The 16199-nt window shown below is 46.6% G+C and overlaps 2 protein-coding genes across 2 annotated transcripts; one reads left to right on the forward strand and one right to left on the reverse strand.

The window, feature by feature from the left end:
• Window positions 1–2052: 2052 nt before the first annotated feature.
• On the reverse strand, window positions 2053–6954 carry MGYG_00855 (pre-mRNA-splicing factor ATP-dependent RNA helicase prp22; the record flags this gene model as incomplete). Its single annotated transcript, XM_003176723.1, has 9 exons — window positions 2053–2286; window positions 2351–2681; window positions 2743–2950; window positions 3013–3397; window positions 3459–3600; window positions 3662–3719; window positions 3776–4494; window positions 4551–5444; window positions 5504–6954. The coding sequence occupies 9 exons, from the start codon at window positions 6952–6954 to the stop codon at window positions 2053–2055; spliced, it is 4422 nt and encodes a 1473-aa protein (XP_003176771.1).
• Window positions 6955–7336: 382 nt separating this feature from the next.
• Window positions 7337–15849, forward strand: MGYG_00856 (translational activator GCN1; the record flags this gene model as incomplete). The annotated part of the gene is made up of 9 exons (XM_003176724.1): window positions 7337–7463; window positions 7537–9611; window positions 9672–10353; window positions 10418–14431; window positions 14489–14680; window positions 14745–14897; window positions 14962–15043; window positions 15099–15240; window positions 15295–15849. 9 exons carry the CDS (start codon window positions 7337–7339, stop codon window positions 15847–15849), a joined length of 8022 nt encoding a protein of 2673 aa, XP_003176772.1.
• Window positions 15850–16199: the final 350 nt, after the last annotated feature.

Raw genomic sequence — 16199 nt, forward strand, 5'->3', positions numbered from 1 at the left:
ACCATCCTTACAAGGCTGATATCCCTTTCCCTGGACATACTCCGGACTCGACTCCATATTCTCCGTCGGATCTTCCACCTTGCTCTGCTATCTAGGGCGGAAAAGCTGACTACTCCAGTGCTGATTTCAATTGTCATTCAACCCCTTTTCCTCTCCCAATCCCCAGTCCACTTCACCGATGCCAGCCATGTCATGACAGTGTACTCCCTGTGCTACTCCTACACCCACATGGACGAGAAAGCAAAAAACCACCCTGCTCTCTAAAATGTTTTCCCTCTCGCTCTACGGAGCATTCGCGATATCTCTCGTATTCCATTGCTTCTTGGGCCAGCCAATGTCCTACTCTACCATTTCTCCGTACTAGGTACAGAAGTACTACCGGCCGACTGTACCGCCATCCAGACCTATTCAAGGGGGGAGAAATAAAAGAAAACTACTAAAAAGGAAATATAGACCAGATAATGAAAAAAATCCTGCTGAAGGGAAATTTTATATCGAGTCAAACCGCAGTTGACCTGGAGTTAAAATAAACATATGGCGATATCTCACAGCCCAGACGTGCCACGTAGCTTTGCCTAACCCACGGCAGGCCCCCTAATCTATCCAAGAGCCAGCGAGGAGGGTCTCCCTCGATCACCCGCCGGATCGATCCGTTCGATCTTCCCTCCCTGGTGCCCAGCCCATTCAATTGAATCACCTGTCAAATCGGCCCTTTGACAAACACATAGCCAAGATGGAAACAAGATAAGAATAGTAGAAAGAAAGAATAAGCAAGTTGCGGCGTAGACTGTGAGATCTCTGTTTTCGATTTTTGTTTTGTGCTCTTTTCCTTCATCTTCCTTATCCTCTTCTTGCCTCCCCTATTTCTTGGTTGCTGTCTTTCAAATCTGGTATATTCGCCACCCTATAACGAACTAACCTACGCTCGTCTACCAATTCGGCCTTCGTCATATTTTCGATCTTTTCCTTTCTTTGTGTTATCTGATAGTTATGTACCCCTTGACTACGAGAATCTTTTGCTCCCTATCTCTCACTCCCTTCTTTGTTGAGCTTTTCATGCAGGGTAAGCCCCGCGTCACCTTTGGTCAGATGTGCATTTTCTACATGCACTTTGCTTCTTCTTGTACTTTCACCTGTGCTACTCCGGCTGCGCTGCGATTTGCTTCCGGAGCTTGAATGGCTTATTAGTGATTTCTTGGATGACTCTCCATGGGAAGCTATGATATTCCCGTCAGTGTCTTAGGTCCGTTGTTTCTGTTCTATTTTCGGATATCTGTATGTATGGAGTTACCTGCGGATATCCCAGCTGTCTTTCAATAACGAATTGCATATCAACGACGACTCATTGTTTTTACTAGACCACTAAGACAGGATGATCCGGTGATTCTGCATATCGTACTCTTCCCTGGGCTACACGATAGGCATCACCCATGGCCCCACGGAGTTGAAGAGATGGTTGTACCTACACGGCTACCCGCAGCTATCATCATCCCAACAAGCCTCTCTCTGCCTGTCACTGCTGTGGCACTGAGAAACCAACCTGGCTGTACGGAGTACATTGGCTGCTTGTTTTATGTTCCTCAGAGGGTACACGGGATGGACAACGCGCCAAACTCGCTTCTATCAACCCCCTGATCTAGTTAGACTTGTTCTCATTTGACTTGATCTGACATGTTGCTATCGTCTGTAGAACAGAGGCAAAGCCAGCAGGTAGTTATACAGATCTTCATAGATCGCTTGATTGAGCAGGTCCTTAGATAATTTCTCGGCTGTAACTGGTATTGTTTTCTTTTCCCAACTCCATATTTCATGCATAAACAGTGTTATATTCTCCTCCCTTGGCCAGAGCAAAATATGCAAGACGAACACCCTGTTGGTCACTGACCACATCCTATCAAATCCGAATATCTGCAAGGCAAATCAAATTCCAGCGATTATATATGAGAATAAAAGAAACAGCCAAACTAAGTGTCACCTCGGGAGTATCATTTCACTTAGACTATCCCGTAGACCACTCAAATTCCCATTCCTTTTTTATTATTTCTTTTTGTCTCACATCGTTATGTATTCCGAACTGTCCGGTTTCTTTTTTACCTCCAGAACTTGTAAAAATAGATCAAGCCACTGCTTATGGTCCGCGGAGAGTTCTTTCTTCGGCGTCTTGAGTGCTTGGGCAATGACTTCTCTGATCCGGGTGCTCAAAACCCGGAGGCCGAGCATGGTTTTCCAGTCGCGCACTCTGAACCTAACTCGGTTGCCATCAAGTGATATAACTCCGGCATACATCTTGAAATAGAGTTAGCCTTTCTTTTTTCACAATTTAGATTGGAGATGAAGGCAGTCATATTACCTTAAATTCGACATCCCCACAACACAGCGCAATTGCAAGCTCTTCCACCGCACTGGTTTCGTGTGCGTTATAGTTTCTGTTCCGGGATTGCATAATGTGATAATAGGAGAGCCATTTCAGCGGGTTTTCCGTGTGCTTGTTTACCGAAGCCGAGTGTAAAACAACTACCTGGTTGTTGCTAACATTTCTCCAACCTTTGCCATGCCGGGTGAGAAGTCTTGGATAGAAACTCCAAGCAATCACCGAATTGACAATCGTATCATTGTTGCTATTGATATCCAGTTGTTCAGGGGCAACGAAGAACTGCCTTTTACGCCCGGTATATCTTGCTCTATGGGGAGATAAAGTTAGAAGCTGCCCACCGTTAAACAGATTCAAATGGAAAACCATACCTATTCAACGCCAATTGGTCTTCGTTATTTAACTTCAGTAATCCAGTATCCACCACAGACACTAGAAGTTGTGTCTTCACATCTTCAATGTTGAGCAATGCCTGAGGGCTCAGGTGATTTTTCCTGCAGAAACTGAACTCATTTTTCTCCGCTCGGTGCTTTTTCCATGCACAGTAGGCGTTGTAGACAGTAAGTAAGTCAGAATTACCTACAGAATAAGTGTCAGTGAAGCCATTATGCAGCTTAAGATTGTAGTTAAAATGTGAATACCTCGTTCGAAAGCCTTCCGTGAAGCTTCGATCTGGCTTTTACGATTGACATCGTTCAGGAAAGGCGATTTGCTGGAAAGAATTGCTGCAATGCTCACGGCTGCATCCACGCATTTGAAGAAAGCTCCATAAAGAATGAGCTTTCCGAGGAACACATCCAGTGGCAGCTTAGCCAATTGCTTTCCGAGTGATGTTAATGTCTCGGTCCCCGTAAGAGCTTTCACCGTCTTTAAAGATTCAATAGCTCGCCGGATATTTTTCGAGGACGGAGGATCTAGTGCCTCGGATAGCGTGCCTTCAATGTCTCCTAGGTTGCATATTTTCACTCGAAGGATAAGATCCTGAAGTGATAGGCGGAGCATTTCAGGCATTTGCTGATCAGAAAGCTATATGTTTGGATTTCGAAATTAGTACTGGGAATTCAAATTCATTGACACGGGGACATACAAGTTTATCATGCCTATATTTTGAAAATAGGTGGAAACATATTCCTTCCTGGACTCGCCCTGCCCGGCCTCGACGTTGCTTTGCGTTGGCACGGGCAACGAAAACTTCAACCAGCTTTGATATCTGGCGCCGCTCATCGAAACTAAGATTTATTATTAGAAGGTGTCCGTTTATACTCTGGAAGGAGAGGGAAATCCACATACCGCATAACCTTCTCTTTTCCAGTGTCGATGACAGCAGTGATATCAGGGATGGTGATACCTGACGGGGTTTTTTAGTGTTGAGTCAATCAAATTAGATAAATTCATGATGCTTACCTGTCTCTGCTATATTTGTAGCAATGACCACTTTCCGTATGCCATGTGGGGGAACTATGAATGCCTTCTCCTGATCTTCACTTGCAATGGACGAATGCAAACTATAAACAACCCAGCCGCTCTGAAACATCGGAATGGAGAGTATTTCATCATGAAGCCGACGTATTTCAGCGAGACCTGGCATGAATATCAATATTGCTTTGCTGTATTCCACCAGTTCCGGGCGAGTAGCAATCCTCGAAAGGAGGTCGGTAATGAGTTTATAATTTAGGCGATACTCATCATATGATAAAACCGTAGACTGAGTCAGTCTACTATAGTGTGTGAGGGTAGACTTCAGCGTAGTGATGTCTTCAGAAGCAGATATCTTCTCATCCTCCGAAGTGTCGTCAGTTCCATCCGTATATGAACCGTCATTGTCGGGTCGATATTGTGTCAATTCGATAACATCCTCCAAATACTTTATTTCCACGGGATACATGCGTCCTGGAATATTCAAAATCGGGGCGCCGTTAAGGTAGTCAGAAAAGCGTTTGGCATCGACGGTCGCTGACATTAGGACCAGCTTCAGATCATGCCGAGTGCTAAGCAGTCGACGGAGGACAATTAGAAGGAAGTCCCCATCAATTGTACGTTCATGTACTTCATCCAAAACAAGATGGGTAACATTATCGAAGTCCTGGGGTCTCTCTAGCATCCGGATGACAATACCAGTAGTTCTACGAAAACTGTAAGCAATGCATCGAACACGGGCGATTAGAGAAAAGGTACTTACGCGAATATCAGCCGTGTAGAAGCTGTGAATTTACTCTCCAGCCTAATTGCATATCCAACAAGCGACCTATTTGTGCCAATATCGTTTTTGTTCTCGCCGAGTTCCTCGCTGACCCTTCTTGCTAGCGAAATTGCAGATATACGCCTGGGCTCAGTAACATATACTTTGCACTCCTTGCCTGCTGCTAGCTCATTTTCGAGAATGAAGGAAGGTATTTGAGTACTTTTCCCACTTCCGGTCTCTCCGCATATTATGATAGTCTGATGGCTAGAAAGAGCATCAAGCACTTGGTCCCTGAAAGACCATATTGGAAGCCCCGCCCTTGACGCTGCCATTCTCTGGAAGTTGGAAGATGAACTTCGGCGGGCCCAGAGAGCTTGAAGGTCGGGAGAAAAGGAGTCCGGGTTATATTTCTTTGGTGTACCTTCGGTTGACGGTGTGACATCTCCGGTACCATACCTCTGCCGGAAATTGTGAACGAGTACAACGTCTTCCTCGAGGTGAGCCTCATATTCTTGGATATAACCCTTGATTGTTTTAACATCCTGTCTATCGGCTTGATCGTCATGCTCCTTCTTTTCTAGGGATATTTCATCCCAAACATTTTTCCATACTCCTGATAATTTTATAGATGCTTTACTCTCCTTCCAGGCATGGGATGATAGTATGAATAAAGCAACAGTTGAGATGTACGATTCAGCTTGTGTAGCAGATGCGGCACTGATACCAGCCATGTAGACCGTCAACGATCGAGGAGCAATCCTGTATGAAATATCTTTGAGAGGTGCCTCAAAAATAATATCTTGGTCTTTTGACCATTGGATTTGTACTGCCTGGCGATGCAAAAAAGGACAGTCAGATAGGTTATGGTATATTAGCGTATAATTTGTGTCCCTATTGCCAACGGGTGTTAATTAAGAGTTGGTATATGGAGCAATCGATATTTATCTTACCTGGGTCGACAAAAATCATCTAGTACCTTCTTTGGGTTGATCCCCACTGGCTTGCCAAAATCTCTCGTTCTGGTGGAGGTGTTTTGGGATCCAAGCTGCAGCTGACTCCGGGTGTCATTTAACCCCAAGTCAAACATTTCACCGAAGAGTCCTTCGTCCTCCTCAGGTTTATCTTCAGGTTTAGTATCCTGTATCTCTACCTCGTAGGGTTCGGTGCGAGGAGCATCAGAAGTACTTTTTGGTATGCTAAAGGTACTTCTCAACGTCTCTACTGTGCTAAGTCTAAGTTCTTCCAGCGTCCCTGCCCAGCGCTCCTCTGCCTCGTGCGAGTCAAACAAGATATCCTGTTCAATCCGAGCAATTTTCCGTTTTATGCTAGCAATAGCAGGGTCGGGGTTTGCATCTTGGGTCTGTTTAGAGCTTGTTTTTGCACCCTTTTTTGACTTCGTTTTGTTGAACATGGATGGGTCGAGTTCATAAAGCCGTGATCGAAGAGCCAGAAATTCGGGTATTAGCATTTCTGGTTCATGTAGGCCACTAACTCCTTCAGATTCTGGGCTTAGTGGACGGGAAAGAAGTGTAGAAGTAGTCTCCGTGGATTTACTTGGTGTGTTGCTTCGCATTTGAGCTGCAGGGCTAGCGGTCCCTGAAGCAATCCTCTCCAATAGTATATTTATACTATCATCTCCAACAGTGGTGACCTTACCTACTGTCTCTATCGGCTTGTGCTCATCATATGGGGCTAGTTTATCTTTCTCCAGGTAGAGTGCTAGGTAGCAGAAGGCTAGGTCCAAAGCCTGGACGGGGTCTTTTCCAGACACTATTTCCAATGGTCCGTGTAGTAGCAGGATTTTCAATGTCTCATCGATATCAATCCCTTGGAAGCCAAGCTCTAACAGGGTAAGCCGGAGAGTCCACATGTTCACACAAATGCTTTCTTCCATGGAGACGCTGAGCTGTCCATGGTACTCCGCTGATTTGCTTGAAACCATGGGCTGCTTTCTTGCCTCTGCTTTTTCCTTTTCGAGTATCTTATTCAAAAGATCCGGAGAGAGCCAGTCAGTGACATTCTCTAACTGTGGTGCCTGCGGGCGCAGGAGGCGTCTCTCAGCCACCGTTTTGGTAGAGAAGCGAGCAGCATCACCCTTGCATTTGATCCCATGTTTGTCAACAATTGTCTGCAGTTCAGCTTCTTCCAGATGCCGTTCAAGCTCATCAGGAGTCAACTCATGCAGCTCTGGCTTGTGGCTGGTAGGCTGGATAGCGGCTGTATCATCTTTAGCATCTCTTACAGGCAGCTTCTTTGCCAAAGTCTCAGAGCTGGGGGCAGTTTCTTCAGGCTCTACCGGTTCAGAAGGGGTCGATGGCTTCACCTTCGAGGGGACAGAGACTGTAGCAAACCCTCGTGCCGGGTTAGAGGCTGTTTTTTTCTTCTTCTTGTTAGGCGCCATCGTAGATGAAGGTCATCGTCATAGAAAATTGATAGAGGGGCAGCTTTGATAACAGCAGCAGCAGTAACTAGAAGCAAAGGTAGGCGAAATATCGAAAAGAATAAATGACAGTGATCAAGCCCGAGACGCGAAAAGAAAATTAGCAACGGTTCTCCGAATTCTCTTCCCCTGGTTTGATAAATATTTAGTTAAACAATTAATCTCTTACGTTTCCTTGCCTGGCCTTGGGGAAAACCCAGCGGCGGAAGCCCTAGTTAACTAAAGGCACCAACAATTCTCCGAGCAGCAAACGAATCTTGGGACTTGCAAACCAACACAGCAGACGACTAACAAGCCCAGTCTTCGCCTGCCTGGAGTGCGGAATGCACAGTTTAGGACGAAGATGGATGAAGAACAGTGGGATGAAGTGAGAAAGGGGAGCCTTATTCCTTTGGAGCCGGTGGTGTTTTCCAGCTCTACTTCGCTGCGGTGCCAGCTGTTGCATCAACTGCAGGACAATATCGCCAGTGGTAAGTATCTACCCTACGGGCCCCAGGCTTGATATTATATTGAGCATCATGTAGGCTAATCTCAACCATCCAGACTCTCAACTACCTCACCAGCTATATAAGAAAGTGCTGCTTCTGCTGTTTAGAACGTATCCTGTTTTTATCGACCGTGAATCCCGCCATGCCGCCCAAAGTTGTGCGAAAGCCCTCTTCCCCTCGATACCGTGTGCAGACCTCCCTGCATTCGCTCAGCTTCTTCGAAAGGAATCATCGAATGCTGCAGTAGCGCCTGCAAATGCTTTTGTTCTGGTGGAATGGTGTGCTACGCTGTTACAGTATCTAAGCACACGACTCGATGACCATTCGCCGCTAGTCCTGGAAACAGTGTCTGGCATCGGCAAGGCCCTGGAAACATGTCTAGGAACTTCTACAAAGCAGAGCTTGAAGCATTCAGCTATAATTGTCACTCGACGGGCATTACGTGCGGTGTTTTCTGCAGAACCCCATGGCAACAACCTGGTGCGTGATGTAGTTCCTTACTTGATTAAAGAGACTGCTTCAGGCTTTAAGAATGCTCCTATACTGGGAGTTATCTGCGGTGTTTGCGCTCGCTTGCCGAATAGGAAGAGCGATCTGGATGCAATGAAGGGCGATATCTTCCAGTATTACTCCAAGGAAATCGTTGCCTCTAGGACTCCGGTTCCACGACACATTCATGAGGGCATCCACGACTTATTTATGTCGTTTTCTACAAAGGAGGATCTCCAGAAACATGTCTGGCCTGCCGTGGAAAAGGCCATTCTCAGAAGTCCTGAAATTCTCCTTGCTGGTGTGCTCGTCTCTCTAGTCTCTTCAATCCCTGTGGATATCGATCTTTCCGATGTTTTCTCCTCATCTATTTGTAAGCAATTGCTTGCAAACATTAAGTCAACAAATGCAATCATACGAAAGGGCGCGATTGAAGCGCTCGAAAAGTTTATACCCAGGTGTAGTGATGAAAGGTCACTTCTCAGGGTCGTTGACGAGGTGGTAACACCGTTAAAAACGCAAAAGATTACGAATGTGGAACAGCGTGCCCTTCAGGCACGAGTTCTACAAGTTATACCAAGCTCCCCCAGTGCGTCTCAAGCTATTCTGGCGAGGCTTTCCGCTGCCCTACTTCGTGAAAGCAGTGAGATTGCATTAGAGCCAGAGATAAAATCCTTCTGCCACCACCTCACCTTTCTTGTGTCATCCGGGGCCGATGTGAGTAAGGAACACTGCAATACCGTCATCAAGGGATGTGATGACAAGCGGACTGGGTTCCGTAAAACATGGCTTGTGAATATAGGCGAAGTGTTCTGGAACTGTGATAGCTCTGTTCTTCAGTCATCTCAAACGTTCAGCAAAGAGTGCTTACAGCCAGCTTTGATAAGATTGCACAAGTCCTTTACCGAAACTGTTGCCAACCCGATTCCTTCGTTACAGGGAGGCACAATTTCGATAGCAAATGTCTTTACAGCGTTATCGCTTCAAAAGTTTCGGAGCGAGGATCGCCTGCCCTATCCAGTTGAGGACATATTTCCGATAGCCGTTTCGGCTTCACCTAAGCTATCATTTTTACTAAACCCAAAAATATATACAAAGCTTTCGTCTGCAGAGGATTTGGAGTGGACTCTCCGTGCGCTGTTTGCCGTGACCGTACAGCCAGGGTTTTCCGCCTCTGATGAACAGGCCAAGGAAGCATGGGCTCAAACATTCATCTATATGGTGTGTTCCTCAGTTTCGCCGCCAAAGATTCGGCAGCTTGCAACCGACCTGTTGCGGCAGTGCTATCTTAAACAAATAGTCCTGATTGGCACTACTGTTATAAACTCCATATGGAAGTGGCTATATCATCTTGATATTGCGGACAAGGAGGCCGCAGCTGTTCTGTCGGGATCCGGCAAGTCGTATCTATCTCACGTTGTGAGAGCAATTACACCGGCCGTGTCGGAGATGGAGGGCCATTGTTCTATAAACAAGAAAGATCTAGAGATCCAGTGTATTGAGCTATTGGTCTTATGTCGTCCCGAGTTAGTTCCGGGAACTAGTTGGATCAACGTCTCCCTGAAAATGGGGGTTGACCCTGGAAAGCTAGCCATTGAATACCCTGGCCAGTGTTTAAACCAAATTCTACTCTCTACTAACGTAAGTTCTTCCTCACCTCTAAGAAAATAATCAGTGGCTATGTCATCTAACAAAATATAGGATCCGATACGCAACAACATAGCTGATGCTCGACAAGCATCATGGGATGCCGCCGCAGATCTTGGTTTTGTGGCACCGGAAGTAATGATACCAAAGCTTGTAGCGCAATTCTGTGATGACCTTAAACCTGAAAGAATATCCCAACTCTCGGCCATAGACATCGCTATTGCTCGTCATACTGGGGACACACCGTTCGTTGATGTGTTAGACACCAAAGCTAAGAATCTGCCCAACAAGGGCGCCAGAGATTATGATACACTTAAGTGGGAGGAAGAATTGAGGGCTGAGGTTGCTAAAAAACACGGTCAAAAGCAGAAGAAACTGACTGCTGATGAGCAGGCTAAAATCAAAGCTCAGCTGGAGAAGGAATCTGAAATTCGTGACGCGGTCAACTCCACCGAAGTCGTGATCAAACGGGGCGCGGGAATTATCAAGAGCTTGGCTAACAGCCCTCCAACTCAAGCTGACGGCTGGATTAACCCTGCCTGTAGCTCTCTGTGCAAACTGGCCCAACTTGGAGGAGGCGTTCTAGTTGGTGACAGCATTTCTTCAGCACTAATGGCTTGCGGTAATAAAGTCTCGTCCCGTATCGGAGAAATGCGCCCTTTTGTTGCGATTGCAACCCTTAGAGCTGTAGGTAAAACGTTCTTGAGGGGTGAACTTGAAACAGAGCCACTTGGAAGTGAGTTATTCCCCTGGACGTTACTTGATATTAAAACTACCGCTGACTCCGTGTACATTCGCAGGCCTAATAACTCGGATATTATATCGTCTTCGAATCTTGTCTGAGCAACGCCCTCTTGATGGAGTTTCTCTCGGTTATATACTCCCGTTAATCTTTATAGTATTGGAAAGCAACGGAATTGAGGAGTCGAAGGATGATAGTGGAGAGCAGGTTCTCCTCGCTCTGGAGTTTATCTCTTTCCACACTAACTCATTCTCTGATGCGCGATTGCCTAGACTTGAGACTCTCCGCCACCTCATCAATTCTATGCGAAAGCACACGGCACATTACAAGTTAGTGAGAGATGCGCTCTCTGACCTTTGCAGGGCCATGGCAGCAAATATACAACCTGAAGAGCTCGAAATTTTACTTCAGGGCTCAATATCCCGTGAAATACCAGTGCGGACCGCTGTTCTTCAGAGCGTATTGTCCGAAATAGACTTGACCGATATTGACTTCTCTGTCTATATATGGATTGCATATCATGACAGCGTAGCAGAGAACGCCGAGGTTGCTAAAGAAATCTGGGAAGAAAATGCACTAGACGTTGACGAACAGTCTCCCGATTTGATTATCAAACACTTAGCCAATGATGACTTGCCACTACGGTCAGCGGCAGCTCTTGCCCTTGCCCATGCCTGTCAGCTATGTCCCTCCATCTTCCCCGATACATTGAAGAAGTTAGAGTCCATGTATCGGGAACAAGTACATTCAAAGCCTGTACAGACCGATGCCTACGGCATGCCCAGGAAAGCCGAACAAGCTGACGCTTGGGAAATTCGGAGTGGAATTGCGCTGTCCTTTGGCGCTATGGCTAGTGGTTTTAGTGGGGACGATATTGTGTCCTTTTTCAGGTTCTTGATAGATGATGGCCCATTAATTGACCGAAGCGCATTTGTTCGAAGACAGATGGCTGAGAGTGGAAGTTCTGTTATTACATTGCGTGGCCGTGAGAAGGTTGAGGAGCTGATGAGTATCTTTGAAACGACTCTGGAAACATCTGATAAGGAAACCGAGCAGTCAGATTGGCTTAACGAAGCCGTCATCATTCTTTACGGATCTCTTGCGCAGCATCTCATTGCAGGAGATAAACGCATCCAGAAAGTCACTCGCAAGCTTATGGATGCTTTATCAACTCCCTCAGAAACAGTGCAGCTTGCTGTTGCCGAATGCCTTATCCCTCTCATCAGGCTCGATGGGACAGACGCTAGTCATTTTGTACAGGAATTGCTCAATCAGCTCTTCACATCCAAGAAGTACGCAGCCCGCCGTGGAGCAGCTTATGGATTGGCAGGTATCGTCAGGGGCAAAGGAATACTGGCGCTCCGTGATTTTGGAATCATGTCTCGCCTAACGGAAGCATCTGAGAATAAAAAGGAGTCAAATCAACGACAGGGAGCTGTCCTTGCATATGAGCTACTGGCATTTGTTCTCGGCCGTGTATTTGAGCCATATGTGATACGGATTGTGCCACAGCTACTTACGAGCTTTGGTGATCCAAGTATTGACGTCCGTGACGCATGTTTAGATGCCGCAAAAGCATGTTTTGCAAGCTTAAGCTCCTTCGGGGTTAAGCAGATTCTCCCAACCTTGCTGGACGGCCTTGATGATACCCAATGGAGAAGTAAGAAGGGTGCTTGCGACTTGCTTGGTGCCATGGCCTACCTTGATCCCCAGCAACTTGCTCTCAACCTTCCGGATATCATCCCGCCACTGACGGAGGTCCTGAATGACAGTCATAAGGAGGTTCGCAACTCCGCCAACAGAAGTTTACAGCGATTCGGAGATGTTATAAGCAATCCTGAAGTAAAGAGCTTGGTTTCAATATTACTAAAAGCCCTGAGTGACCCAACCAAATACACCGATGAGGCCCTGGATGCTTTGATTAAAATTTCCTTCGTCCATTACCTTGATGCGCCCTCTTTAGCATTAGTAGTGCGAATTCTCGAGCGAGGCTTGAGTGATCGATCAACAACCAAGCGAAAGGCAGCCCAGATTATCGGAAGTTTAGCCCATCTAACAGAACGCAAGGATTTGATATCCCATTTGCCAATCCTAGTCGCTGGACTGAAGACTGCTGTTGTCGACCCTGTGCCAACTACTCGTGCAACTGCTTCAAAAGCCCTTGGATCTCTCATCGAGAAACTTGGAGAGGATACCCTTCCGGATCTCATTCCCAGTCTTATGGCAACTCTAAAGTCAGAGGCTGGAGCAGGAGACCGAATGGGTTCGGCCCAGGCTCTTGCAGAAGTTCTCGCCGGTTTGGGTACGTCTCGTTTGGAGGACACTCTACCTTCGCTTCTGCAAAACGTCTCCAGCTCGAAACCTACTGTCAGAGAAGGATTTATGACTTTGTTCATTTTCCTACCTGCATGCTTCGGTAACAGCTTTGCTACTTACTTAAACCGAATCATTCCTCCTATACTTGTTGGTCTTGCAGACGAGGTTGAATCGATACGAGAAACCTCACTCCGAGCTGGACGATTGCTAGTGAAAAATTTCTCTACAAGGTCAATCGATCTCCTTCTCCCTGAGCTTGAGCGTGGATTGGCGAACGACAATTACCGTATCCGTCTTTCCTCTGTGGAACTCATCGGTGACCTTCTATTCAATTTGACAGGTGCCACTGCAACTGATGGCGAGGAGGAAATCGATTCTGCAATCCAAGCCGGTCAATCCCTTCTCGAAGTACTTGGTGAAGAGAGACGTAACAAAGTGCTCTCTTCTCTTTATATTTGTCGCTGCGATACTTCAGGATTGGTCAGAAGCGCTGCCATCAATGTCTGGAAGGCATTGGTGGCTACACCACGTACATTGAAGGAATTGGTACCGACGCTCTCTCAAGTTATTATCCGGCGTTTGGGAAGCTCAAATATGGAACAAAAGATTATTGCTGGAAATGCACTAGGAGAACTAATCAAGAAGGCTGGGGAGGGAGTTCTATCGACCTTATTGCCAGAGCTAGAGGAAGGTCTTATCACTTCAACCGACATCGATGGAAGACAGGGTATATGTTTGGCTGTGCGGGAACTTGTGGTATCCTCCTCCGACGAATCACTCGAAACATACGAGAAGCCACTTATATCTATTGTCAAAACCGCCTTGGTCGATACTAATGACCAAGTCCGCGAGGCTGCTGCCGAAGCTTTCGATGCCCTTCAGCAGGCGTTGGGCAAGAGAATTGTTGATAAGGTTCTACCAGACCTTCTACACCTATTGCACAATGAAAACGATGCCGAGCAGGCTCTTGCTGCTCTTCTTACATTGTTGACTGAAGCTACTAGAGCCAACATCATATTGCCAAACCTTATCCCAACTCTATTGACCAAGCCAGTTACCGGATTTAATGCTAAGGCGTTGGCGTCGCTCTCAAAGGTTGCTGGAGGCGGAATGAACCGGAGACTACCCACCATCTTGAACACCCTGATGGATGAGATGATTTCGGCAGAGGACAGCAGCCTTGAATCAGAAATCAGCGAGGCATTTGACACGGTACTTGGCTCGGTGGATGAATTTGACGGATTGAACGTTGCCATGAACGTAATGCTTACATTGATAAAACATGATGATCACCGACGACGTTCAAGCGCAGCCATGCACCTTGCTACATTCTTCACCAACACAGAACTGGACATTTCTAGATTCTACCCAGAGCTGATACGTGTGCTTCTGATCTCCTTTGACGATCGTGATAAGGGTGTTGTCAAGGCGGCATGGGAGGGTCTTAACCAACTAACCAAGAGTATGAAGAAAGAAGAGATGGAAGTCCTTGTAAATCCAACTCGTCAGGTACTTCGACAAGTTGGCGTACCCGGATCCAACCTCGCTGGATTCTCTCTACCTAAAGGAATTGGCGCTATACTCCCTATTTTCCTTCAAGGCTTACTGAATGGAAATATTGAACAGCGCACACAGTCTGCCCTAGCAATTGGAGATATCATTGACCGAACTAGCCCTGAGTCACTTAAAGCATTTGTGACTCAAATTACAGGCCCTTTGATTCGTGTGGTCTCAGAGAGATCGGTGGATATCAAATGTAGGTCCCAGTTAGCCCTGACAAGAAACTTCACCCTTTTACTAACCAACGACTTAGGTGCAATTTTCCTTGCCCTTGACAAGTTGCTTGAAAAAATTCCATTGTTTGTCAAACCGTTCTTACCACAGCTGCAAAGAACTTTCGCCAGAGGGTTGGCAGACACGTCCAGCGAAACCCTACGGACACGTGCTGCCAAAGGGTTGAGCATCCTAATTACTTTAACACCACGAGTAGACCCTCTTGTCGCAGGTAGGTGACTGCCTAGCCTTGATTCAATATACCAAAGCAATGTTTACTAACATCCATCTTTAAGAGCTCATCACCGGTTCCAAGACTACCGACCCTGGGGTTAAAAATGCCATGTTGCGCGCACTCCACGATGTTGTCGACAAAGCCGGTGCAAACATGAGCGAGGCATCAAGACAAGCTGTGCTTGGTCTTGTTGACAATGATTCTGTTGACGATGGTATTTTAAGCTCCCCAATAATAGGCATCGCACCCCAATCAACTTAGATCTAACGCCTTTATAGCTGCTACAACGATAACGAACGCCAAACTTGCTGGAGTATTGATCAAATCGCTCCCCACACCCACTGCTATTCCTCTTATTAAGTAAGTACATTATGGCTTTATTTTAATTCAGACTAGGTCTAACCTTTGGTTTTAGGAACCGGATACTGTCACCGCAACTAACACATCAGTCTATTCTCCGGCTGAACGCCATACTCGTTGAATCGCCTGCCCTGCTGAGCGAAAACTTCCGCTCGGAAGTACCTGCGGCGATTTGTCATGCCATTAAAAACAGCGATGTATGTTTACCCCAGCGCTCTTACATAATTTATCCACTTACAAATTTTCCCTAGGTTTTCATATCCGACAATGGTGTTCTTGCAGCTGGAAAATACCTTCTATCCCCTCAAATGGACCGCAAGCCCGAGGACGAAAAGGAGGTATTTGAAGCTTTAGCAGGCATAGTACAACCTGGTAAACCAGTTGACACTCGACGACTGGCACTGGTGGTTCTACGGACAGTTGCTAGGGAAAACCAAGACATGATTGCACCTTATAGGTCTCTTGTGGTGCCACCAGTTTTCGGGGGAGTCCGTGATACGGTAATACCCGTTAAGCTGGCTGCGGAAGCTGCCTTCCTAGGCATCTTCTCAGTCGTCGAGTGTGAGGGCGAAGTTTTTGAAGAGTACATGAAGGGCCCCGGAGCAGAGCTCCCAGCTGGGCCCAAACGCAGCATGCAGGACTACTTCAAACGTGTAGCACTCCGACTAGGAGGTCAAGCCCGTGAGAGGAGAGAAGCCGAAGGTGGCCAAGGCGGTCTAGGTCTTTCCAGCGATGAAGTAGAGGATGAAAAGGAAGTCTGGAGCGTGGGCAAGGTAGACCTTGGAGAATCATTCGGCGATGATTAGAACGGCGAGACCAACTGTAGGCGATATGTACTGCCTTCAGCTGTCTGGTACTTCATATACCTAGAGCAAGTAGATAGATCTTGCCCCCTTTATCTAGAAACAAGAAATCCATATCACGTGCCATGACTAAGCGTCTAAAAAAGGAATAGTGCAATGAAACCCTAACTCGCGTACTTTTTTGGTGCGTCTCGCTTAGCAAGTCACACTCGCTTAGCTAATCTAGAATGAAACGTCCACCTCTTGTTCGTTTTGTCGATTTGCGGATTCAGGACAGCAATCCATCACTCACTCGGCCATCGACAACTAACCCGGCATCAAGATGTGAGTTCACCCTGCTGCTTCATCAAATC

The sequence above is a fragment of the Nannizzia gypsea genome, genomic scaffold (genome assembly GCF_000150975.2).
Source record: "Nannizzia gypsea CBS 118893 supercont1.1 genomic scaffold, whole genome shotgun sequence".
Taxonomy (NCBI): domain Eukaryota; kingdom Fungi; phylum Ascomycota; class Eurotiomycetes; order Onygenales; family Arthrodermataceae; genus Nannizzia; species Nannizzia gypsea.